Here is a 27319-nt window from a genome sequence, read left to right on the forward strand (position 1 = left end):
CGCACGCACACACACATACACGCACACACACACGCACACACACACGCACACACACACGCACACACACACACACACACACTTCTTCAATTTAAAACAAAGCTTTTTATTCAAATGATTTTATCAGCAGGAACTTCAGTGAAAATAGAATCTTTGAAATATTTTATTGCTTTATTCTCTTTTTCTCTTTATTCTCCTAACACTTAACAGTGTGAGCCGGAGTTTGGATCAGACTCCACTAGTTAACATGTAAAACATTGTTATCCAATTTAGATAAATTCTTTCAGCGTGTCCGCTGAACAGGTGCTTCAATGCAAGGGATAACACTCGCAAGTAACTGACATGCTTTATGTCACAAATTTGCTTACCTTTAACTAGTGACCTAAAAGTTATGAATAGTCAATATTCCTTTTTTACATTCACCCATTCTCCACACCACTCGGTCATGGGGAAACAGGGCACAGAGGGCCAGAGGGCAGAATACACCATGGACAGGAAGATATTTATAGTTTGCCAGATTTTCAGTCTCAGACTTTTGAGCCCCACTGATCAAGCATCTAGGATGGGATGTGCTGGACAAACAAGTCTGTCCATGGAGGCCCCACCTCACAACTTACAGGACTTAAAAGATCTGCTGCTAACATTCTGGTGCCAGACAACACAAGACAAACCAGCACACCTTCAGGGGAGTCAATGTGGAGTCCATGCCTTGAGGGGTCAGAACTGTTGGCGGCAGAAGCAGATCTCCAAAATATTAACCAGCTGCTTTTCATTTATTGACTGGTGTGTGTGTGTGTGTGTGTGCGGTTGTCTAGAGTACAACTGATCATCATTATTGTGTGTTTGTTATTTTAAAAGAACAATGAATCTTTAACAAATAAAAAAATGAAAAAAGTTTTATAACGTTTGCCTACTTGTCATATCCGAACATGGAAGTGCAGGTGACAGTGGACACCAGAATAAAAGCTAACTACAGTTACTGTTGCCAATTAAAAAGGCAGGCAGTACAAATGAGCGTAGAAGATAATTAGCATAAAAGCAGTCTAGTGAAAATAAACTAATTACATTTCCTTTCAAGTCATTAATAAGTACATAGACAAGAGATAATGAATTTGGGTCCAGAATTAATACTGGCATTAGATCAGTGAGAGAAATTGTTCATATACCTAAAAAAACCCCAAATAAATATTAAACCAACAAACAAACAAAAAAAAACTATGTATTTTTATTCCGAAATAATATTCATGAAGTGACATCTTGATAAAATGATTTATACACTCATATACATTATTTTATATAAACAGTTCTATTTTAATTTTGAATTTTTGTCATTTTTTTGGTCCTTGACTGGTCACATGACCTATAATACTTAAAATGAGGTTGTTAAATGGAAATATAAGCAAAGCTGGGTTTTATATATATATATATATATATATATATATATATATATATATATATATATATATATACATATACATATATATATATATATATATATATATATATATATATATATATATATATATATATATATATATAAGATAACTATAAGATAAATTTCAGGTGTGAATTTATTTATTTTATGCCATTTGCAGATCAATTTGCTTCCTTTTAAATGCTTCAAATTAATTCACACTTAAAATGAGTAAATATTTGTATATTTTGTATTACTTGGAATTATTATAGATAAACTTGTTTATAATCACTCACTCACTCACTCACTCACTCACTCACTCACTCACTCACTCATTTTCTACCGCTTATCCGAACTACCTCGGGTCACAGGGAGCCTGTGCCTATCTCAGGCATCATCGGGCATCAAGGCAGGATACACCCTGGACGGAGTGCCAACCCATCGCAGGGCACACACACACACTCTCATTCACTCACGCAATCACACACTACGGACAATTTTCCAGAGATGCCAATCAACCTACCATGCATGTCTTTGCACCGGGGGAGGAAACCGGAGTACCCGGAGGAAACCCCCGAGGCACGGGGAGAACATGCAAACTCCACACACACAAGGCGGAGGCGGGAATCGAACCCCCAACCCTGGAGGTGTGAGGCGAACGTGCTAAACACTAAGCCACCGTGCCCCCCACTTATAATCATATATATCCTTAATAATAATAATAATAATAATAACATCCTTGCTAAGATTTTTGTTTGTTGCTGTAGTTGTGTGAGCTCACATTTATCTTTTTCTCTTTAATGAACTGTGAGCTTTCACACATAGTTCCTTTCTGCTGGATGGTGTGTTATAGCTCGGCTCGCCAAATTAACCAGGATCTCAAATGTTGTCAAGATTTGAATGAGCCATGACAAACCTAAGTACCTGTTCTATATATGGTTATTCTTCTTGCAAAGAGACCATGCGAGCTGAGTCATATGCCTGGAGCTAAAATTAATACAGACCATTGACTGGTTAAAAGCAATCATTACAGAATCACCCTTTTCCCTTCTGTTCGATTGCCATGAAATGCCAGACTTTTTTTGGGGATTTACACAGAAATTTAAAGGGCTGAGCCATTTTGTTTTGGAGAGGTTCACTGCCAATACAACATCCTTGCTGATTGTAGTTCATTTCATTTTGTATATAATAATAACTTACACATTCACAGTTTTATTTCGAGGTCAATTTCAAGTAGTATTTTACTACTGGTGTCTATCACTAGTCACCGCTTAAAAATGTCGTTGGTAGTGTGATGTAATTTAAAACAATCCAATATACTGATTTTAGAATTATTACTGAACTGTACTATGTCTTGCTTTTTGGTGAAGAAGCAAAATGAAACCCTGAGTAACAGTAGACTTTTATGTATTACTCACTTATAACAGATCTCATTCTTACCGTGCAATGGAACGCTCTCACTGAACATCATTAGCACTTGAAATTCATTGTTATTTAAGAATTCAGCAGTGCTATGTTATTCATTCTGTTATTTTTTTAAATGGATGGCAATCAGGTTTCTAAGGAGGATTTCTAATCAGTTCAGAGAACAAACAGGTTAAATGCACCACTGGACTATTGAGTAATAAAATCCAGAAGGCTGAAAGTAGGGCAGTGTGAAGTGGAAGCATTGGTTAGGATTATATTTACTAGAAATGTGTGTGTGTGTGTGAGAGTGAGAGTGAGAGAGAGAGAGAGAGAGAGAGAGAGAGAGAGAGTAATTGAGAGAAATAAAGAGAAAGAGAGAGACAGACAGATAGACAGACAGACTGCTATGTGAGTACTCCACTTGGTGGCAGTGAGCTTACAGCTCTAGCTCTAAGCCATCTTCACATCTTCACTTCCTCCCACTCCCCCACACTTTTCCTTTTCTCTTCTTTTTCTTGCATTGTGTGTATATGTGTGCGCCAACAGCAGCTTTCTCAACTGAGACATAGATCCAAACCCCTCTCTGCTGAATGTCACTGATTGATTCATTTGTTTTACCTTCCATCTGCCATTCATTATCTGAGCCATTTGCAATTGCTAATTTCAGAATGGAGCTGTTCCTGCTTACTGTAGCAAGGCAGTCGTTGATGGTTGCCAGGTCTCATGTTGTTATATTACACTTTTTTCACTACTCCTTTATACTGGACAGAGATGAACTTACCTGTAGGCGTTGAACAGGTCGGTGCAGGTGCTATTATTTTTGCACGGGTTTGATGCACACTCATTTGTCTCCCTCTCGCAAAACATGCCCTCCCAACCCAGGTCACAGACGCACTGGTAACTCTGAAGCATAAAAAAGAAGCATAAAGGGAGAATAAAATCAAGAGGAAATAGAGTGCAAACCAGAGCTACACATATTTCACCCAAACATCGCCTTGACCTACATAAATGCAGCTCGGCTGCCAAGCACTTACAAGAAGAGTAAATAGTGTTTGACTTTTATATGAAGCATAGAAATGAATTGAACAAGACAAGCCCTAAATTTCGCACTATGTGTACTATTTACAAGACCAAATACAAATTGTTTGGACTTCAAGAAGTAGAATGATCTGCAGTATGAAGGAGAGAGGATTCTATAGGAAGCCAGTGGGAGTGCAGAGCCCACAGTAAGATTATTTAATATATTTGGGATAGATGTCATGCTGCTTAAATCCACCTACGGGCAGAAAACATCAGTTCTTACTTGAAATGCAACCGCTGGTATGCAATAGCTTCCCTCAAACACTCATCATATTGCCCCTTTTCCACCGAGGCAGTTTGGGTGCTGGTTCAGAGCCAGAGCCTAATTTAGAACCAGTTCTTTCTTTTTTGACCGCCAAAGCACCGGCTCTGAACCAGGAAAAGTGGTTCTTAAGTAGCACCAAAACGTTGCTGGTCTAGACTTAAGAACCGCTTGTGTCAGGGGCTGTGGGCGGGGCTACTGTTAGCGCATTTGATAATGTACCTTAAGTATACTAATGTTTAATACACTTTTTACTTTACCACAATATGATACATTATCAGCACACATGATAGTAGGTAGCTACATGCTAAGGCTAAATTTTTTCTGTGTTAATGATAAAATAACGTTATGTACTTTCTCGATTACAACCTCCGTTTATACAGATTACATGGAGCTGCACGTACACGTTGGATTCGCCACGTTTGGATGTTAATGTAGGTTCACAAAGCCATGAGCATTAACAGTAAAGCAACATCCGCCATTGTTGATGTGTTTGTGTTTGCCGCTGCTGCGCTAACGTTGCTGGGACACGTGACACGTATACAGTGACGTCAGACTCGGCTCTGTGACGGCTCTCTAGCCGGTGGAAAGGCAAACCGGTTCTTAGAAGGTTCGCCAGTGGAACCAACTTTGAACCAGCACCAGTGCTAGCTCTGAACCAGCACCCGGTTCTTTTTGGTGGAAAAGGGGCATATATAGGAAGCCAGTGGGAGTGCAGAGCCCACAGTAAGATTATTTAATATATTTGGGATAAATGTCATGCTGCTTAAATCCACCTACTGGCAGAAAACATCAGTTCTTACTTGAAATCCAACCGCTGGTATGCAATAGCTTCCTTCAACCACTCATCATCAAGCATCAGATATTCAGCGTAGCAACCAATGTGACCATCAGTAACTATTATCACAGAATCAGTGCTGCAATGTTTGGTGGTGCCATCTTAATTCTAATTTGACAAAAGCAAACTCCAATGGCTCATTCAGTCTGCAGGGAAGATTAGTGACTTAGAAGTGCCACCCTCACTAAGCTTTATGCCAGCAGAACCTAAAAGATGGCAATTAAAATGGTAAAATGGTAACATTTACAGCCTGTGGCAGATGCCCTTATCCAGTGCGACATACGAAAGTGCTTTTAAGTCTCTATCATTGAATACATTAACTCTGATTCACTAGATTACAGACTTAAGATACTTAGAAAGTACTAGTTCAAGTATTTTGTGGAAAAAGTAGGTCTTCATCCGTTATTTGAAAATAGCCAGTGCCAGAACAGAAAAGAGTCTTGTTGTATACTTACCTCTTACCCTGAGAGATGGTGGGACCAGTCGAACAGTGCTGGTAGCCATGAGGGTGCAAGGTGCTGTGCGAGGAGTGATAAGAGCTTTAAGGTAAGAGGGAGCTGGTCCACGTTTGGCTTTGTAGACAAGCATCAGTGTTTTGAATCTGGTGCTTGCAGCTATCGGAAGCTAGTGGAGTGATCGCAGCAGCAGGGTGGTATGCGAGAACTTAGGCAGGTTGAAAACAATTTGTTTTCAAAAAGCTGCATTTTGGATCATTTGCAAAGGACAAACTGACGGTGATCAGCAGTTCGGTTTTGCTAGGATTAAGCTTCAACTGGTGAGCCATTATTCACAATGATGTGTCTGCCAGCTTTACCAAGAGAGTGAGAATACAGGTAGAAAAGGAGAGAACCAAGTACTGAGCCCTGTGGGACACCAGTGGAGCAGATGTCACGCCCCACTATGTTACCTTATATATGCGATTTTCCAGGTAGGAAGCAAACCATTCCTGAGAGTCTTGTGGTTGACCATATCAAACCCTGCTGAAAGGTCGAGTAGGATGAGGACAGCTTGGCTGATCTAGCAGCAAGTAGTTTCTCAGAGACATTAAAAAGGGCTGTCTCTGTCAAATGTGCTGCTTTAAAGCCAGACTGGTTTGGATCTTGGAGGTTGTTCTGTAAGAGATAGACAGTGTGTTCAAGAACTTTTGAAAGAAAAGAGAGCAGTGATACTGGTCTGTAGTTAATGATGTCTTATCTGGTACATGACCAGATGTTAGGAACCCATTGATGATCGTGGTAATGAAGTGCAGAAGGTCTTGCAAGATGGTCTGGAGCATAGTGGAAGGAAGTGGATCCAATGGACTGGTGGTAGGATAGCAAGACTGGATGAGTTGTAAAATATCTTCTGCTGCTACGGTTGAGAAATGCGACAACAAAGGAGTAGAGAAAGGGTCTTGTAAGGGAGCTTACAAGGGTCTTGTACCGAAGCTTCAAGCTTTTCCTTGCATTCTTGGCAGAAGTCACATCCGAAGAGAACCTTGCCAGGAGTGTATAGTAAGATTATTTTCACTTCTCTCTATTCTATGATTCTATAAGTTAGTATATCAATACTTTAAATTAATATCTTAATTCAAAGAAAAGTATGCAATTATTATGTTGCCTTGATAAAGCCAACATTCTAGTTTGCTATTTATGCTTATAATTACTGGTGCATGCACAGCAAAGCATCACTACTGTTCATATCCTGCCCTCTGCCCTTAGTGTCTGACCAGGAGTAGTGTGCATTTATCAGCAGAAATGTCTAGGAAATGGTATTATTCCAGCCTCACAGACAATAATGTGAACATTTTATACATGGCCAAGCAGCATTTTATACTTATTATTATACAGAGACCCAAAATTTATAAACCCTACTCCTCCTAGAGCTTTCAAACTACAGGCACCAAACTCACCACACACCTTCATCTTGTTCTGACATTGACTCTACTGTGACTCTTCTACCTGACTGGAATTACAAATTTCTTATTTCAGAAGTTCAATGAGGCCAAAATACCATTTAATGCCACTGAAAATTGTTGAACGTTTATAAATAAACTGTTCATGCAACATTCACCAAATTCGACCCTTTAGGCCAGAGGTATTCAACTAAAATTTAAAGAGGTCCAGTAAGAGAAAATTTCTTGAAGCAAAGGTCCGGAAGATCATAATGTCTGATATATATTTAAGTAGCCTAGTAGTTGTATCAACATCTGCAAGCAATCAATACCTGACTGTCAAATCAAATAAATTCAGTACAATATAAAAACATTTTGACAATATTTATTGTCACGTAACATAGAACTGAACATATGTATGATTGTAGATATGTATAACGTTCTCTCATTAAATAAATAAAAGTAGGGCTACATTTCATTATAAGAGAAAATAAATAAAATGTGAAAATTGTGTATGTTTAAATAAAGTGCTTAACTTTCCCTTTTATATCTCAGTGAGAGAACTGAGCTCTAGCTTGGCTTGGCAGGATGTTAAACCTGGGCTTGAATGGAGTCAGGGCCGTTCTCATACACATGTGGAGGTGCTCATTAGTGAGCCTGGAACCATATTTAGTTTGGATTATGTTCATTATGTTCATCAAAGCTTTGTATGTAGAGCCAAACATGGTCAGGATGTATAGGGCTACTTCACTCAGACCTGGGAAAGCTGTCTCAGGGACGCTGTCTTCAGATTTGAGTGGATATGTTTGTTCAAAATTTTTTTTGTCGTCTCATAATGGTATTTCACAATGCCTCATAATATGAGACATTCTGGTGAAGTGTGAACAGAAATCAGTCTCCGTCTCACTGCTTCTCTCCCTTTGTTTTCTACTTCATGTGTAACTTTACTCTAATTCTCTCTCATCTGTCTTGCACTGTTGAGTCGCAGTGTTTACTTCAGGAACGCACAGACTTGATTGGTCTGTGCGTTTCCATTACCTTTACCGTAAAGACTGCAAAAGCTGTGCCGGTTAAAATAGAACCGATTCGTCAAGTTTTAAATCATAACCTTTTGTTTTGGCTGTAGGTCCGGGTCCGGATTGGACAGCTTCTGGGTCCGGACCTGGACCACGGTCCTCCTGTTAGTGACCTATGCTTTAGGCTATTCTGTCTTAAAAGGTTGTACTGAAGTGATCAGAATTAGAGGGTTTTTATGAATGATTAAAATCTCCCACAGACTGCTGAAATGTTTAGAGTCTGGCTTAAAATGTTCAAAATTTTAAACTCCAAAAACTGATCTCACAGACACACACCTGTGTGCACAAGGCATGAAGCCTCTTTTGTCAGTGTAGCTGTAACTCACGTCATCTATTTCTCCATCAATGCCACACACATTCTCCACCCATCTTTCTGTCAGAAGCACACACACACTCTTTCTCTCGATTTCTTTCTAAGTATATGCTTGTATCACTCTCTCACCCTTTCTGTCTTTCTACTTGTATCACTCTATTTGTCTCTGCCTCTCTGGCACGTTCTTTCTTTCTTTCTTTCTGTTTGTTATTTTGACTTTATATTTGATCAACCAATATTTATTTCAAGACTGTAGGTTTTTTAATACCTGATTGTGTTAAGATGTCATTATTCTCAATTAATATCTAATTATTTTCCAACAGTTATCACTTTTTTTTAATCTAATTATTTTTATGTATTATTTCAAGATATATCAATAGATATGTCAGTTGCAGTTTTTTATTATATTGATGTAATAACCTGCTTTTTCAGGATGTAATTATTTGAATCTATTATTATTTTAGGATAGTAAGTCATTATTTCGGGGGGCACGGTGGCTTAGTGTTTAGCACGTTCGCCTCACCCCACCAGGGTTGGGAGTTCGATTCCCGCCTCTGCCTTGTGTGTGTGGAGTTTGCATGTTCTCCCCGTGCCTCGGAGGTTTCCTCCGGGTACTCCGGTTTCCTCCTCCGGTCCAAAGACATGCATGGTAGGTTGATTGGCATCTCTGGAAAAATTGTCCGTAGTGTGTGATTGTGTGAGTGAATGAGAGTGTGTGTGCCCTGTGATGGGTTGGCACTCCATCCAGCGTGTATCCTGCCTTGATGCCCGATGACGCCTGAGATAGGCACAGGCTCCCCGTGACCCGAGGTAGTTCGGATAAGCGGTAGAAAATGAATGAATGAATGAAGTCATTATTTCTACCTACTGTAACACCTCACATTTTGCTTTAACTTAGTTTAAGATGCCATTATTTTCTATTAATATACCATTATTTCAAGATACATAATTATGTCAATTTTAGTATATTCTTATTTTGAACAAATAACTATTAGTTTTTTATTTAATATCTCATTATTATCTAATTAACATCATTTGATATCTCATATTATTATTATCTTACAATAATATATAAATTAGTTTTTTGTTCCTGGGTAGTAAGTATTTATTGATTGCTTATTTTGCTTAAAGCGAAAGAATAGAAATTGGCTATTACTCCTCTCAAACTTTGCCTTTGTGACAAGATATTTTAAAATTTGAGAAATTTGAGTTTTTTCATTCACACAAAGAAACATTTCCATTTCAAAATATACTGGTTTTTTTTTCTTGAAAAAAGACTTTGCAGGTTGCCTTGAAGAAGAAAGATGTGTACAACTGGGAGGTCATCATAGACTTGAAAATGGTGGCATTCCTAGTCTCCAAGGGGGTTTTATGTCTAGGGGGTTTTATGTCTAGTTTTCCTACTATAGTGTCTTTGTATTCAGTACAGCAGGGACAGCAAGGAGCAATACCTAGAGCAGGACGGACAACAGTGGGCCAAGTTCAGCTGAATGTCAAGTGGGAGGCATTGCTGAACAGCCAGAAGGTGCTGACGCCACCATAGCACATCAAATTTGGCCTTATGAAACTATTTGTCACAGCTCTAGATAAGGAGTCAGCAGCCTCCACATACCTTCTGGATTTTTTCCCCCAAGCTGTCTGAGGCAAAATTCAAATCCACTGTCTTTGTTAGACCACAGATTAAGATGATCTTGGAGTGCAAGGAAATCCCCAAGGATCTCACTTGGGAGATGGGATGGGAACAGCTTTGTAGCAGTGGTCCAGGGCTTCCAGTGCAATCACAAAGCCAAAAACTATGTGGAGCAAATCGAAATGCTGGTGAAGAACTATGGCACGATGGCCTGCTGGATGTCTCCCAAAGTCCTAATCCTTGATGCTCATCATGATAAATTCAAAGAGATCATGGGAGTGTACTCAAAGGAGCAAGGTGAGTCTTCCACAAAAATACACTGGACTTTGAACTCAATATAATGAGAACATGATGAGAGACTACATTTGGGAGCTGCTTTGTGAAAGTGACTTAAATCTTATCCATAAGTTCATTTTTAAATCTTCATTTATGTTATTTAATATTCGTTTTTCAAGGTCATGTAAACAAAAAGATGCACATTCACCTTCTTTTTTCAATAAAAATAGGTAAAAGGTCAAATAAATGCCAGCGTTCTGGACACAAAAGGAAAGTTTGAAGGAATTAATAGGCATTTTCTGTAGTTTTGTTGCATAGAGGAGATCAAAAAAAGTTACCATATTTCCAATACTGGAGACCAAACTAACATGCATTTAATGAACTACAGGAGTGTTGCTTAACTCTGTCTAACATAATCTGAGCACTGTCGGGCTTAATCATAATGGAGGAGGTGTAATTCCGACTTGCACCAGTAAATTTGATGCCTGTGGGACACTCCCTTCCTCCGAACCAGCAGCAATACAATACAATCTAAATTTGGCTATAGCAACAACCCTCAATAAGTAAGGAGTAATGTTTTTAAACTCAAATACATAAACAAATGCTCACATACAACAAAGAATTATATATTACAACTCAATAATACACTAATAACATTCATGCAATTATCCAACAAAAAATATATATTAATTACTCACTCACTCACTCACTCACTCACTTTCTACCGCTTATCCAAACTACCGGGGAGCCTGTGCCTATCTCAGGCGTCATCGGGCATCAAGGCAGGATACACCCTGGACGGAGTGCCAACCCATCGCAGGGCACACACACACTCTCATTCACTCACGCAATCACACACTACGGACAATTTTCCAGAGATGCCAATCAACCTACCATGCATGTCTTTGGACCGGGGGAGGAAACCGGAGTACCCGGAGGAAACCCCCGAGGCACGGGGAGAACATGCAAACTCCACACACACAAGGCAGAGGTGGGAATCGAACCCCCAACCCTGGAGGTGTGAGGCGAACGTGCTAACCACTAAGCCACCGTACCCCCATATATTAATTAAATTAATATAATTAATATAATGACAGTGCATGAAGTCATTCAGATACAGGTCTATAGCTTTCCCTATTATTTATATCCAACATCAGATCTCAGTGACTTTGACTATGGCATGTTTGTTTTTAAATTTTTATTTAAAAAATCTGATCTTCTTGGATCTGGACACTGTTGAGCATGAAAATTTATTCTCAACAGCGTCTAGGCATTACACAGAATGATGTGAAAAAATAAAATCCAGTGAGAAGCAGTTCTGTGAGTGGAAACCCCTTAATTAAGAGAAGACTGGCCAGACAAGCTAGAGCTGACTGTAAAACTATGTTAACTCAAATATTTATGCTTTACAAACGATACTGAACAGAAAAGCATCACAGTGTACACAACACATCAAAACAAATGGGCAACTACAACTGAAGAAAAAAAACAGTAGTAACCAAAAAGTTGACCAAAACAAGACAGGTAACGATTGAAAAAATGTTTCATTTCTTATAAACTCTGCACAATTTCTGATGTAATAGATGACCCAATACAGATGGTTGGGTCAGAATTTGGGGTCAACAACATGAAGTCCTAGACTCAGCTTTCCTTGTGTCAACATTTCAGGCTGTGGTGCTGTAATGGTCATGGGGAATGTTTTCTTAGACCTCACTGGACAGCTTAATTCCAATTGAGCGCTGATGTAAATTCCACATCCTATCAGGACATTGGTGACGATGTTTATTCCCTCATAGCCAAACTTAGAATGGCTACTTATAATGACATGGACCAGAATCTCAAACAGTACGCTCTGAAAGCAGTGGATTAGCAAGGCCAATTCTTTTGGTTTTGCTATACAAAACCCTTATTTTTTTTTCTAAACATGTGGGTCTAAGATCAAAAGATAAAATTATCATTATTTTCATTTGCTGAAAAAAAGAAGGATTTTTCCCCCCCCAAGCTGTCTGAGGCAAAATTCAAATCCACTGTCTTTGTTAGACCACAGATTAAGATGATCTTGGAGTGCAAGGAAATCCCCAAGGATCTCACTAAAAAAGGAGGAAACGGATGGGAACAGCTTTGTAGCAGTGGTCCAGGGCTTCCAATGCAATCACAAAGCCAAAAACTATGTGGAGCTAATCGAAATGCTGAACTATGGCACGATGGCCTGATGGATGTCTCCCAAAGTCCTAATCCTTGATGCTCATCATGATAAATTCAAAGATATCATGGGAGTGTACTCAAAGGAGCAAGGTGAGTCTTCCACAAAAATACACTGGACTTTGAACTCAATATAATGAGAACCTCATTAGACATTTGGGAGCTAGATATATTTTTTAGATATTTTCTAAAATAAGACACTTTTTTTATTTGCTGATATTTATAATTAGATGTGTTCATTGCTGCGGCTCGGGTTCGATTCCCAGGCAGGGCGCTATCCCAGCCACTGCAGTGTTAACTCTCAGTGCCGGTCCCGAGCCCAGATAAAAATCGGAGGGTTGCATCAGGAAGGGAATCCGGTATAAAACCTGTTCCAAATCTAATATGCGGACCATGTGATCTGCTGTGGCGACCCCGAACAGGGAGCAGCCTGAAGGAATTAAATTTTTTTTTTTTAGAAAATGGCACCTTTTGCTTTAACCCATCCAACAGTCAATTGATCAAAATATTGGGACTGTGACTGCCAGGTCTTGTTGCCCAGATGTTCCTTGTTTGATTGTCCATTTAAACAATGAATAGATCTGAATGTCTTCACTTGGTTTTAGCGCTTGGTTCACCTGTGAATACTGCATTTCTTAATGGACAACACTACTGTACATAGACTGACTTACATTTATCTCATTTTAACTGAGCATTTAAAACTTAAGGGCCTTGATAAAGGGCCCAGCAGTGGCACTTTTAACTGACAACCTACTAATCAGTAGGCCAACATTTTAACCATTGTGCTAGCACTTCCTCATTGCTGTTGCCAACAGCCATTACACATGCATTGGGCATAACAAACACCAACAACAGCTGAGAAACTTTGTGAGAGCTGTGAAGAAAAAGCATCAGCAACAACCTCCATTGGGCAATGATGAAGGTATCACAATCCAGCATTAAGAATCAGTTTTAAAGTCCAGTATTGAATTCACAAAGAAATACAGAGATGAGCCACAGAAGTACCGGAACCAAGATTTATCTCTACCAAAGTGATAGAAAAGCAACGTGTAAAGAAAGTAAGCATCTGTTCATGGAGGTAATATCATGGCTCATACAACATTCATTCATTCATTCATTCATTTTCTACCGCTTATCCGAACTACCTCGGGTCACGGGGAGCCTGTGCCTATCTCAGGCGTCATCGGGCATCAAGGCAGGATACACCTGGACGGAGTGCCAACCCATCGCAGGGCACATACACACACTCTCACACACACTCTCATTCACTCACGCAATCACACACTACGGACAATTTTCCAAAGATGCCAATCAACCTACCATGCATGTCTTTGGACCGGGGGAGGAAACCCCCGAGGCACGGGGAGAACATGCAAACTCCACACACACAAGGCGGAGGCACGAATCGAACCCCCAACCCTGGAGGTGTGAGGCGAACGTGCTAACCACTAAGCCACCGTGCCCCCCCTCATAGAACATGCTCACTAATATTCCTTGATGACCAGCAGAATCAATGCAGGACTAAGTCTACAGAAATATTCTATATGCTAATTTACAGAAAAAATGCATCCAATATAATTGAGAGAACATTCATTATGCAGCAAGACAACGACCCTAAAACACACTGCCAACACAACAAAGGACTTCATCAGGGAGAAAAAAGAGGAGGGTTTTAAACTGGCCAAGTCAATCATCGTACTTATTATTATTATTATTATTATTATTATTATTATTATTATTATTATTATTATTATAACCCTATTGAGCAGCAGTTCACCTCCACCAGCTTGATGCAATTATTGCAAGCAAGAGATATGCAACCGAATATTAAATGTTATTTACATTTAATTTACATTAAGGGTATCTCTTAAAAATAAGGTGGTCTGCCACCAAAGGTGCCCATGCCAGTTGCTTGTAAACTAGACTTAAATATCAGGAAATAAAAGCTGATATTTTAATCTGAGGTCTCAAATTCAAAAGCCTTCAGATCATAGCAAAAACACAAAAACTAGAATTAGATTATAGATCATAAGATTAGATCTCCATTTTTCCAATAAAATAAAGCAATATCTAACATTTGCCAACTAAATAAATATTTAATTAAATATACTTATTCCTTAGTTAATTTGACAGTATTTAAAAATGGTTATATAATTAATAATGCGTTAAAAATATGAAATGTTCAAATGTCAAAAACACGACTGGCAACCTATCGTTCAAATAAAGCTTCCATTAAAATCAATTCTCCTTCCTACTGTTTACAGCAAACAGAGAACTGACAAATAAAAGGAAAAATCTGTGTGAAATCCATAATGTCATTTATAATGAAGCACATTCTAACTATTTTAAGTTTGTATGTAACATGTTTGTATAGTATATTATAAAATATGCACTCAGGTTGTCTGCATCTGAAACCTGAAACTACCCCAGTAGTTCTACACACAAAAATAAAAACCCCTGTAACAGATATAACGCACATAATCACATTACTGAAGCCATTAGATGTAAATCCAGTGTACAACATCGACACAATGCTCAGGGGAGGGATGTGGATACGCCGCTTTAAATGCATGCTATTTTACAGTTTTCTATAAAAACAAGCTCATAAAAAGGAACGGTGAAAATGGAAGCTGGCAGTACATAAACTGCTGGCCAAACACAATTTCTGGTAAAGCTGACAAACGTCAAGGTGCCTTAAACAACAGCGTTACACTTTTTCTCAGGGTTTTACACTTCAAGTTATCAAGTTATACTCTTCACTTCTGGCTGAAAGAAACTAGCTCTAATTCCATTAAATGACTTGTGCCGTATTGATTATTGCTACTCAACAGCCGTGACAAAATGGCAAAACTGCCCAATCATAAAAAACATTATATGACAGATATGAGAAAATTCTTAGTGTGGCTCAATAATAACCTTGTAACTGTTCCCTAGGGCTCAGGAGAGTCCTGGTGCATGTGAAGTGTTCAACATATAGAAAGGCTGTAGCATGACAAGTGGCAGCCTGGGAAATCTGAACACATGGTTACATTTTTTATATATATATATATATATATATATATATATATATATATGTATATATATATATATATATATATATATATATACACTCACCGGCTAATTTATTAGGTACACATGTCCAACTGCTCGTTAACGCAAATTTCTAATCAGCCAATCACATGGCAGCAACTCAATGCATTTAGGCATGTAGACATGGTCAAGACGATCTGCTGCAGTTCAAACCAGTGTCAGAATGGTGATTTAAAGAAAGGTGATTTAAGTGACTTTGAACGTGGCATGGTTGTTGGTGCCAGACGGGCTGGTCTGAGTATTTCAGAAACTGCTGATCTACTGGGATTTTCACACACAACCATCTCTAGGGTTTACAGAGAATGGTCCGAAAAAGAGAAAATATCCAGTGAGCGTCAGTTCTGTGGGGGCAAATGCCTTGTTGATGCTAGAGGTCAGAGGAGAATGGCCAGACTGGTTCGAGCTGATAGAAAGGCAACAGTAACTCAAATAACCACTCGTTACAACCGAGGTATGCAGAAGAGCATCTCTGAACGCACAACACGTCGAACCTTGAGGCGGATGGGCTACAGCAGCAGAAGACCACACCGGTACTAGTAAGGTGTACCTAATAAAGTGGATAGTAGGTGTGTATATATACACATATATACATATATATATATATATATATATATATATATATATATATATATATATATATAGTTCTAAAAATTACAGGCACTTAATATTATCCCTTATAACAAAAAGTATTGAGCAGCATTTAAGGCATCATGTTTAGAGCTACATATACTGTATGATCTAATCTACTAATGGACAAACGACCTTAATGGTAAATTTTTACAGTATAAGTTTATAATTGGAATGAGTTGATGAGCATCATAATCAGTCTTTGTCTCATCACCTGAGATAAAAGTTACAGCATTATTTATATTTGTATTACAGTACAAGCTCCTCATCACTGCCTCTTTACTTGACGTATCTATGTTCGTACCAACAGTGGTATAGAAATAATTGTTAAATTTCCTGTTATTAATGTTTTCATTAAGTGCTTAAAATGTTTAGCACCTTTGTCCACTAACATCTGTACAGAACGTGTAAGCAATCGTCTTTGTTTTCTTGATGATCTAACTGTGCAGGGGAATCATGGGTATTCTTAGAGTCAATTGATTACAAATGGAATTGATTAGACTTTTATCTAAAGCATCAAACAAAATCTAAAAAACACAACACTTGCTCTAGATGCACAGATACAACTTCATTAGCCAAAACTCCTCTTCCACGCCCAATGGCCTGAGCAAGTGCGCTTTACCACACACAAAGAACAAGATAAATCACATTTATCGACTAAATAGAAAGTGATACAGATCATGTGCTGCTTAATGTAAGCACTCACGCTCTATTCATTTATTTATTTTCAACTTTTTTAAAACACAGCGTTGCCAGTCAGCATGTCGTCATAATAGCCACAGGAACGTGAACCATTCAAGTACTCAATTACATGCTGTTGAGGCCATTTTGTAGTCAGCGATTTCATGCCTGTGGGGTTGTAACAACCTCTAAAACCACTCACGCAATGATCCAGCCATTCAGCATATAGAGAGCCTATTAATGGGCTCAAGCTTTTCTAAATCCATAGAGCTGGCTATAAAAGTGTCTGGTGGTGTTCTTCCATTACTTGCAGCCTTATTAACTACTTTGTTACATGCATTTGCGAGATTCAATATTTAATTCTACTCTGATGGTTCTAACTGAAATTACTTGTTGCTGTGTATGAAAGTTTTTTTAGATTGCAGCAACTAATGCACTTTCAGTATAAAGGAACATTCCGCCATAACGAATATCCTGCCATCTTAATCATAACAAACTCAGTGTAGAAAAAATAACATTTTAACATATTACATGGTAGAAAATATCTTAAATATAGTCAATTTTATCTATAAGATTATGTTAAAACAAATATAAACCTATTTCTGGACATTTCAGCTTGAAATTTCCTTGGCATCTTTTGGTGGCTTCGCTTCTTTCTTAAAACAAATGCATAAAGTAAGCAAAATTATCTGCCCACAGAATAAGATAATAAAATAAGATTCTTTCTACTTGCTCAGATATCAATTCTGCAGTGCTGATAAACAAATCACTTTCAAAAACATGTTGCACTGCTTCATATCAATGTTATAATCATACAGTTTTAAAAACATGTAGTCCGGGGGAATATATATAGATTTTTTTTTATCATATATCAAGTGTATACAGTAATCAGCATAAATAATAACACCCTAGGTAAAGAAGGATTAAAATGGTTAAGAATGGTTTCCATTTGCTAAATGGAAATATGATCGATATCTAACTGATTATTGAAGTATTTATTTTTTCTTATAAAAGAAAAAGACTTCTAGAGCCTTCTCTTAATTTCACCCCTATATTATTTGATCTTCACTGGCTGCCAGTCTCATCTCGCATAAAATATAAAATCATACTAAAATCATACAATCGCATAAAACATAAAATCATATAAGGCACTAAATGCTCTTTCCCAACCCCCCCCACATCTTTCCGATCTTCTCTCATCCTATGTACCTTCACGATCACTCCGGTCTTCAAATTCTGAACTTTGTTGTATTCCTAGATACCGTTTATCCTCTGCGGTTGGCAGATCCTTTTCTGTCATTGCTCCAACACTATGGAACTCCCTACCCATTGCACTCAGAACCATCACCACTTTGTCTGAATTTAAATCAAGGCTTAAGACCCACCTTTTCAACCTTCACTATCAGTAAATGCACATGTATTAGGAGTCCTTAATTTTTCTGAAATGTGGTGTATGTATCGTGTACTATGTAGAGTCCTATCTCTTGTACTGTATGTTTTTGTGTATAGTTCTGTCTTCTGTTATTATCTCATGCAGCTGCATGTGATCCTTCGTCCTGGGCAAATGTCCGACGAATATGTATATGTATGTATGTATATGTATGATCCTTCGTCCTGAGCAAATGTCTGACAAATATGTATATGTATGTATATGTATGATCCTTCGTCATGGGCAAATGTATGACGAATATGTACATGTATGATCCTTCGTCCTGAGCAAATGTATGACGAATATGTATATGTATGTATATGTATGATCCTTCGTCCTGAGCAAATGTATGACGAATATGTATATGTATGTATATGTATGATCCTTCGTCATGGGCAAATGTCCGACGAATATGTATATGTATGTTACACTATATTTCATCTGTCTTGAAATACTGTACCTTGTAAAGCGTCCTTGAGCTTGGGAAAGGCGCTATATAAATGAAATATTATTATTATTATTATTATTATTATTATTATTATTATTATTATTATTATTATTATATTATTATTAATCTTATAGAGTTTCAGTGGGCTTTAGGTCAGGAGACTGTCGACAGCTTACTTCTGTGGTTATTGGTCCTTTTTTCTGTGGCTTTGGATGTACAGTATGTTTTAGACCATTGTCCTGCTGGAAAATCCATTCACGAGTCTGTATCTTCTAGGCAGCCATATTTTTTATTTAACATCTCTTGGTACCATGCTGCCATGTACCCTAAGAAGGTTCCTACTACATTCAAAAGAGAAACCAAAGTCACAAAATCCATATTTAACAGCGGGGATTTGTTTCTTTCTTTTTTTTTTTTTTGTATAACCATATTTGAGGTCTCTCTGTTGAGGAAAGTTCTAATTTTTTACACATTTTACCATCTAAATTGACATCTCCCAGGTGCACCCTCCAAACTCCAGCTTGGTTTACTTTCAGTACACCTTCCGTCCACTTTGTTGGCAAGGAAATAGCATATTCAGGACCATATAAACGTTTCACCGTGGATTCTGCAAAACCAGGGGCGTAGATTACGTGGGGGACGCGGGGGACATGTCCCCCGCACTTTTTATAAAAAGTAAATTCGTCCCCCTCACTTTTTTAGTAGAGAGTTGTGTTCACCACATGTTGAGGTTTTAATGGAGCAATGTATATAAATGCAGAGTGATTTAAAATTCAAAGAGACAAGAAAGTTTAAGACACTCTATACATGACGTTCACGGCAATCAGTCACTCACTTGTTATGTCATCATCACGCGCCCCCAGTACTGTAGCTCGAGTCGCACCCGCGGTCCAGCATTCGGTTACGATGAGCACAAAGCGGCAAAAAACGCTTCACTCCTTTTTTAGAAAAATGTCAAGCAGTGTAAGTTGGCATATGGTATCCGAATTGTGTTGCACAATGTTTAGTAACTCTGCCTGTTGCTCTTGTTGAATAATTAGCAAGTTTTAATTTAAAGGATTATAAGGAAAAATAGCTGCTTTGACAAACGTTATATAAACTCTTTTATAACGTCTTTTGTTTTAACAAGTGTGTTATCAAAAACCTTCAAAATTTAAACCACAAACATTGAAAAAAAAACAGATAACACTAGACATTTCGTCCCCCCCCACTTTTTAAATGATGGCTACGCCCCTGTGCAAAACGAAACCTGTGAAATTTTATCCCCCTACTGTCCTTCTTATTGTGCACTTGAACAAAAAAAATCTTCCAAAAAAAGTTCTTATCAATCCATGCGTTTTGAATTTCTTAATTATTGCTCCAAACTGAATACAGACATTTTCAGATTCATAACTTTGTGACAACAAATTGTTGTTTCATTTCACTGTGTGTCTCGAATCGTCTACATGTTGATGAATGAATAAGAAAAAAGTGGCCTCTGGAACACATTATATTTATATACCTGTGTAAAATAGATGGCTTCTTAAGAGACATGTTGCTATAATGTACATAAAGCACATCACAATTAATTGTCTCACACTTATTGTCAGTCACTGTAAATTTTTCTCTTACTAAATTAATTCATCCACAATATTAATAATGTTCAATAATATTACTACAAAATAGTGTATGTAAGTTCATTAGAGCTGTGTATTCATGCATTCTTAATAAATCCCAGTCTACAGTTTGGGCACATTTAAAAAAAAAAAGCTGCAGACATGCACTACCCAGAAATAGCTGATTTTCTTCAGTTAAAGGGCTAGCTTAAAATATCTCCATTTCAGATCTCCACATATATCCCTATAAATATCCTAAGGGCTCTGCACTTGCATTATTCAAACGGAATAAATGGCACGCTGGTTTCCCCTTATGCTTCAATGCCAAATAACAAGTCTTAACACCTTGTTTATAATTTCGTGGGAGGAGGTTTGCCTTGCATGAAGGGGAGGAAAAGAGCCAAGAAAAACAACCAAGACAAGTGAACAAAGCAGTGATGAAGGAGGAGAGACTGTACCAACTGAAAATAGAAAGTAAGGACAGAAAGTGTATCAGGATGGATAGGGGCACGGCAGATGAAGAACAGGTCAGAAGGAAGACACTTTAAAGGACAGGACAGGATTCATTTACTGAAAGTTTAGATGGTACACCTGAAAGAACACCTGCAAAAAACTTGTTTATTATATTTTTATATAATATATAATTTCAGAGGGGGCACGGTGGCTTAGTGGTTAGCACGTTCGGCTCACACCTCCAGGGTTGGGGGTTCGATTCCCGCCTCCACCTTGTGTGTGTGGAGTTTGCATGTTCTCCCCGTGCCTCGGGGGTTTCCTCCGGGTACTCCGGTTTCCTCCCCCGGTCCAAAGACATGCATGGTAGGTTGATTGGCATCTCTGGAAAATTGTCCCTAGTGTGTGATTGCGTGAGTGAATGAGTGTGTGTGTGTGTGCCCTGCGATGGGTTGGCACTGTGTCCAGGGTGTATCCTGTCTTGATGCCTGATGACGCCTGAGATAGGCACAGGCTCCCTGTGACCCGATGTAGTTCGGATAAGAGGTAGAAAATGAATGAATGAATGAATGAATATAATTTCATTACATTTTCGTATACAGTCATGTAGATACAAGGCGATGGCTTGAGCTATTTTTCCAAATAAAACATGAAAATAGGGGAAAATGTGAACAAAGTTAGTTTGCAAATTTCAAGCACTGCTGATATCCTGAGATTTTCACACATCAGTCTGTAGAGTTTACACAGAACTGCACAAATAGATTTCAATACCCATTCAGTGGGCAGCAGTTCTGCTGGTGCAAATGCCTTTCTAATGGAATAGATCAGAGAAGAATGGCCGGATTGATTCGATCTGACAGGAAGTACCGTTTCTTACAATTGTGGTGAACAGAAAAGCATTTCAGAAAGCACAACGTGTCAAACCTTGAAATGGCTGGGCAACACTAGTGGAATATCACATCAGGTTCAAGGCCTTTTAGCCAAGAACAAAAATCTGAGACTACAGTGAGAACCTAAAGTGGACACCTAAAGTGGACTAAAAACCCCTCACCTATGTGTTCAGTTCAGATCTATTAAACTCTGAGCAGATGTGCAGTTAACAACCATGCTACAGTATGGTCAGAGTTACTGAGGTCACTTTTCCACCCAAACATTATGATATTTGTAACCTGTATGCACTTGTGATCTGTATTTATGACATTTATTATGGATTGTGCTGCTGCCACATGATTGGTTGATTTCATAATTGCATGAGATTAATTGCAACTGCTTAATTAACTTCTTAAACTAATCACTGTTCAATCACTGAAATCACCAACAAATAGAAGATAAGAAACAAAAAAAAAACCTTCAATGTACAGAACAACTAACATACCTGCAAACTCACAAGAGGTGAAAAAGGTGACAAGGTTCGAAATACACACACACACACACACACACACCCCCGGAAGAAAAATTGAGAACTTAAAATGAAGCACTCTGACAAAAACATAAAGGGAAAAGACATTTGCTTCAAGTGAAAAAAGCACTTTTACCAAAATTTCTTGGAAATATTTTTTCTCTGTACAGTTTGAGTGCCTTGGAACCAGGGGCGGTTCTAGACCTTTTTTAGGGTGGCTGAGATGACAGACAGGGGGCTGGAGCCACCCTAAAAAAGGTCTAGAACCACCCCTGGTTCCAAGGCACTCAAATTGTACAGAGAAAAAATATTTCCAAGAAATTTTATTAATCCAAGAAAACTATAAGTATTTTGTTTTACTTTCATAAATAAACAATAAAAATTACGTTAAAATGCAGGACATGTCGTGGATGGGAAAGAAAATTATTTATCAGTTTGATCCAAGAGCGATTTTTTTATTTTGCTTTTACGCGCGTGCGTTGTAGTCTTTCAAAAGTGCGTTATTTGAACGGAGAAGCACAGGTACGCGCAGCGTGCACGCGCAGTCAGAGCTGGATGCGTTTATCTATAATGTTAATCGCCGCAAAGACGGCAACCAAAAGCAGTGAAATTTCACTATTCTTATTACCAGAGTTGTCATATAATATATAATATATAACTCTTCTTGTTTTAAATTCTCACCGAGGGCTAAAACCCCCTAAAGATGAAACCCTAAAACCGCCCCTGCTTGGAACCTTAATAAATTGATGAACACAAATATATAAGACGGGGGCACGGTGGCTTAGTGGTTAGCACGTTCGCCTCACACCTCCAGGGTCGGGGTTCGATTCCCGCCTCCACCTTGTGTGTGTGGAGTTTGCATGTTCTCCCCGTGCCTCGGGGGTTTCCTCCGGGTACTCCGGTTTCCTCCCCCGGTCCAAAGACATGCATGGTAGGTTGATTGGCATCTCTGGAACAATTGTCCCTAGTGTGTGCGTGAGTGAATGAGAGTGTGTGTGTGCCCTGCGATGGGTTGGCACTCCGTCCAGGGTGTATCCTGCCTTGATGCCCAAAGACGCCTGAGATAGGCACAGGCTCCCCGTGACCCGAGGTAGTTCGGATAAGCGGTAGAAGATGAATGAATGAATGAAAACATATAAGACGCGAGGATGATTGAGACGTGAGGCGTCATCTGCTTACTAGTGCTTCACACTCCAGTCCAGTTGGTGGCGGTGAATGCACCAAAAGTTGGTTTGCCATCTGCCATAAAAAGTCATTAGAAGTAAAGACGCGAGGCATCAGCTTGATAGATGGTTTACTACGCTGCGTCCAAAACCGCCGCCTAAGCACTACTTCGCCTAATTATTGGATGGAAGTAAGCGGTTTCGGACGCAGCTGAAAGAAGCCACCCCCCCAAAAAAAAATAAAAACTCTCCGGATCTACACAATTCACACAAATGACATATTTTGATTAAAAACGGCGAATTTCGCCGAAAAGCGACTAGTTTGCAGGTATGAACTAAAAGCAATTGTATTGTCACTTTAACTGAAGGCAGTTGGAAGCAATGCTATAAGGTGGCTTGTGGCAATGCTGTTATATCTTCAGCCAAATCATTTCCCAGCACACAGCTTCTCAACTGCTATGACAATCCACCTTAGTAAATCCTACTTCCAAACAAAGCAGGCGTTAAACTTCATATTGGAGTCACTAGTCACGTCAAAAGGTTATTTTCAATAACAGGCTGTCCCTTCTTTAATTTCCTGAGGTACACATGGATTTAACACAGCATTCCAAACTCACCAGATGGAAGTCGATACAAGTTGAGTTGTTCTCGCACACATTGCTAATGCAGTCGTCGATGTCCTTCTCACAGCTCACTCCAGCATAACCCGGGTTACAAAGGCAGTAAAAGCCATCCACAACTGCAGGAGGAAAAGAAGAAGCAAACAATTCCTTAGTCAGAGAGGCCGGTAGCTGGCCTAGACAGAATAAATGACTTTTGGGGCAAATAAGCAATGAAATCATGTGAACTTCATCATTTGCTCTGAGTGCAGTCTCATCTCTGAGGGACAGCGAGATTTAGAAGGAGTGTGGTGAAAAGTAAAAGCTCTTTCTTATAAAACTCTGCACAGCCACTATAGGGGTTAGATGGGGCTTTAACTAGAGATTATTGTGATTTGAGTGTGCAAAACAACCCGTCCAACTGAAAAATGGCACACAAAAGGGCATATATTCTAGTAGTCATGTATTCTAGTAGTCTTTTGAGAAGTGAAGTCAGTGACCATCATTACTTCCCGTCTAACGCTTTTATACATGAACTTTAAAATGCAAAATATCTAATTACATGTTATGTACAAGTTTTTTGTGGTTGTGTCCTTTACCAGCTGTACACAAACGAATGCTGTGCTCAGGCTTCACAGAATCTATCAGAGGCCCAATAACACAATTATCCAGCCTTTAATCGCTACACACAGGTGGATCTTTCAGCTTCGCACATCTTGACAGCCATATACAGGCCGAGCTGGTGACAGAGGTAATTGTGGGATTCTTCTAGGAGCAAATTTATTGCAAACCCAATGCCTGTGTCCCAGGATTCTTCATTATGCCTGAGATTTAGCGCATAATCTCTGCTGTCACTCTGGCTCGGCACGTGTAGCTGCTATTGCACTAATTAACTGCTCAGGGTCCTGGGTGGCAGCCACCATTACTCACGGCAGCTGCCGCCAAGAAACCCCTCTTTGTCCCATTGCACCCTCTTCCCATGTGCGCACACACACACACACACACACACACACACACACACACACACACACACAGACACACACAGACACACACAGATAAGAACTGATGCAAAGGAAATGCTAGCCAAGAGTTTATCCATACATCATTTATCTTTCTTGGTTTTGCTCCAAAAAAAAAAAATGTATTGAAGATAAAGTAACAAACTTTCTTTGTGTTATGCTGAAATGATCGACAACCTGCAGATTTGAGACTGTAGTATGCATGAATGCATGAATCAGTGGTTATAAAACATAGACTGTCAGCTGTAATCTTTTCTCTTTTTTATGTATTACAATTAATTTGCATCTGAGGAATGCAGGAGTCCTATATTTATATGTCCCCTCCAAAGTAATTGGACAAACAGGAGCTCAGTTCTTTGGCTACAGTAACGAGGAAGGCAATTATTATCTCACGACTAACGACTGTAAAAAAAAAAAAAAACTTAAATATGAGTGATTCATGTACACTGGCAATTAAAAGTTTGTGAACATGTGGAGATATATTTTTAACTTTTTATTACAGTTTAGCCATTACTGCCATTTAAAAAAGCGATTATAAGAATGAAGGGATTTAAATAGATGTCTATTAAATACCTAAACCTTTAAATTAATGGACTTATTCATTGTCCAAGGGACTTTAAATGAGCGTTTTAGTAAAAATGAGTACACAGTGTAAGATTATAAGAGTACGACTAGAACGTACATTTCCTGAAGAAAATGTGAATGGTGCTTGCACGTGGCAAATCCCGGAGGCTAGTCGAGTCGAGCATGTGACGTCATCTGAATACTCTTGAGGATGTTTTCCTCATTGTGCTGAGTGTTTTGATATGTCACATGTCCATGTTGTGCTAATTCTTTATTTTCAGGTGACATCACGTGACATCATCAGAATACCCGTGAGGAAGTTCCCCTCATTGTGCTGAGTGTTTTGATATGTCACATGTCCATGTTGTAAAAAATCTTTTGATTTTGCATATTTAGGGGCGGAGCTGTGGGATAACCGGAAGGCCAGTCGGTACACCAATTTAAAAGTTTGTTCAGAGTATCACCCTAAAGGAGCTGCCAGAGTTTGGTGTAGATAGTTCGAAAGCTTGCCGAGTTATAAACCTCCAAAGTTTATAATGGGAGTCTATGGGGAAAAAAGGCCAATTTGAGACCCGGTACCGGAAGTGCCGGTACTCGGAATGCTTATAAAAGTCATAGCACACCTCTCCTCGATGATCCGGACGATTTGAAACGTCATTCATGGGTCTAGGACAAAAGCTGCGGGACAAGTTACGCGCCGAAGTTTTGTCCGGCACAATAGTAATAATGTTGCTTTGCAAGCACCATTAATAATAAGTGTAAATTTATATTTGTTTTAAAGTATGTAATGAGATGATGTTAGTATCAGTTATACTGTAGGACAAATGCCAAATGAGAGTGATCCAAATTAACCTCTACAGTCCTGCAAAAGATCTCATCTTGTTTAAACTTCAACATTCAGCTTAAAACATTGGAACATAAAATGAGTTCTATTATAGTTTAGAAACATTTCTAAAAGGAAGAAAAACAACACAGAGCCTCGGGCTTTGATTGCATTAACTCTCATTTATCATCAATTATTCAAATTACAGTGCACTACTCCCTAATTGATCTGTTTTCATAGCCAGGTTAACATACATGAGTGCACCTGAGCTAATATAATTGCGCAGTCACGTTGCATGGAGAATCTTTATTCTCATGACACTACTTAATGAATGTTAATAAAGCTTTTGAGAAAAGCGTGGACTTGGAGCACCATCAATTGGTCTAATAGGCCTAACAAATCCTGTATCAGAATAGACATGGCCTGACCATTACTGCTTATAGCACAGGATTAGAAATAATCGCATCAGAATTGCCATCCTACAAGATAAAACAAGATATACAATATTTTACTTTCGTTGAAGCTTCAAGAACACAGTGGCTTAGTGGTTAGCACGTTCGCCTCACACCTCCAGGGTTGTGGGTTCGATTCCCGCCTCCGCCTTGTGTGTGTGGAGGTTGCATGTTCTCCCCGTGCCTCGGGGGTTTCCTCCGGGTACTCCGGTTTCCTCCCCCGGTCCAAAGACATGCATGGTAGGTTGATTGGCATCTCTGGAAAATTGTCCATAGTGTGTGATTGTGTGAGTGAATGAGAGTGTGTGTGTGTGTGCCCTGCGATGGGTTGGCACTCCGTCCAGGGTGTATCCTGCCTTGATGCCCGATGACGCCTGAGATAGGCACAGGCTCCGCGTGACCCGAGGTAGTTCGGATAAAGGGGTAGAAAATGAGTGAGTGAAGCTTCAAGACAAAGATTATGGGTAGAATTGTCAGGTTTCAGAAAACTTCCCTTTCCAATTATTCACAACAAAACTAAGAAATAAATTAGCAAAAACAAACAAAAAAGGTATTCTGTTTCCTATCTTGTGAGACGAAACAAATTAACAGTGGTGTACATGCCTTTCAGTT

At 38.9% G+C, this 27319-nt stretch overlaps 1 protein-coding gene across 1 annotated transcript in view; it reads right to left on the reverse strand.

Annotated features, from left to right (window-relative positions):
- Nucleotides 1-27319, reverse strand: part of eys (eyes shut homolog) — a 301631-nt gene that overhangs the window by 173604 nt on the left and 100708 nt on the right. Inside the window, 2 exon segments of the mRNA XM_060888558.1 lie at nt 3600-3721; nt 23868-23989. Coding sequence (XP_060744541.1) covers nt 3600-3721; nt 23868-23989 — 244 coding nt within the window.

This window comes from Tachysurus vachellii, chromosome 2, assembly GCF_030014155.1.
Source record: "Tachysurus vachellii isolate PV-2020 chromosome 2, HZAU_Pvac_v1, whole genome shotgun sequence".
Lineage (NCBI taxonomy): Eukaryota > Metazoa > Chordata > Actinopteri > Siluriformes > Bagridae > Tachysurus > Tachysurus vachellii.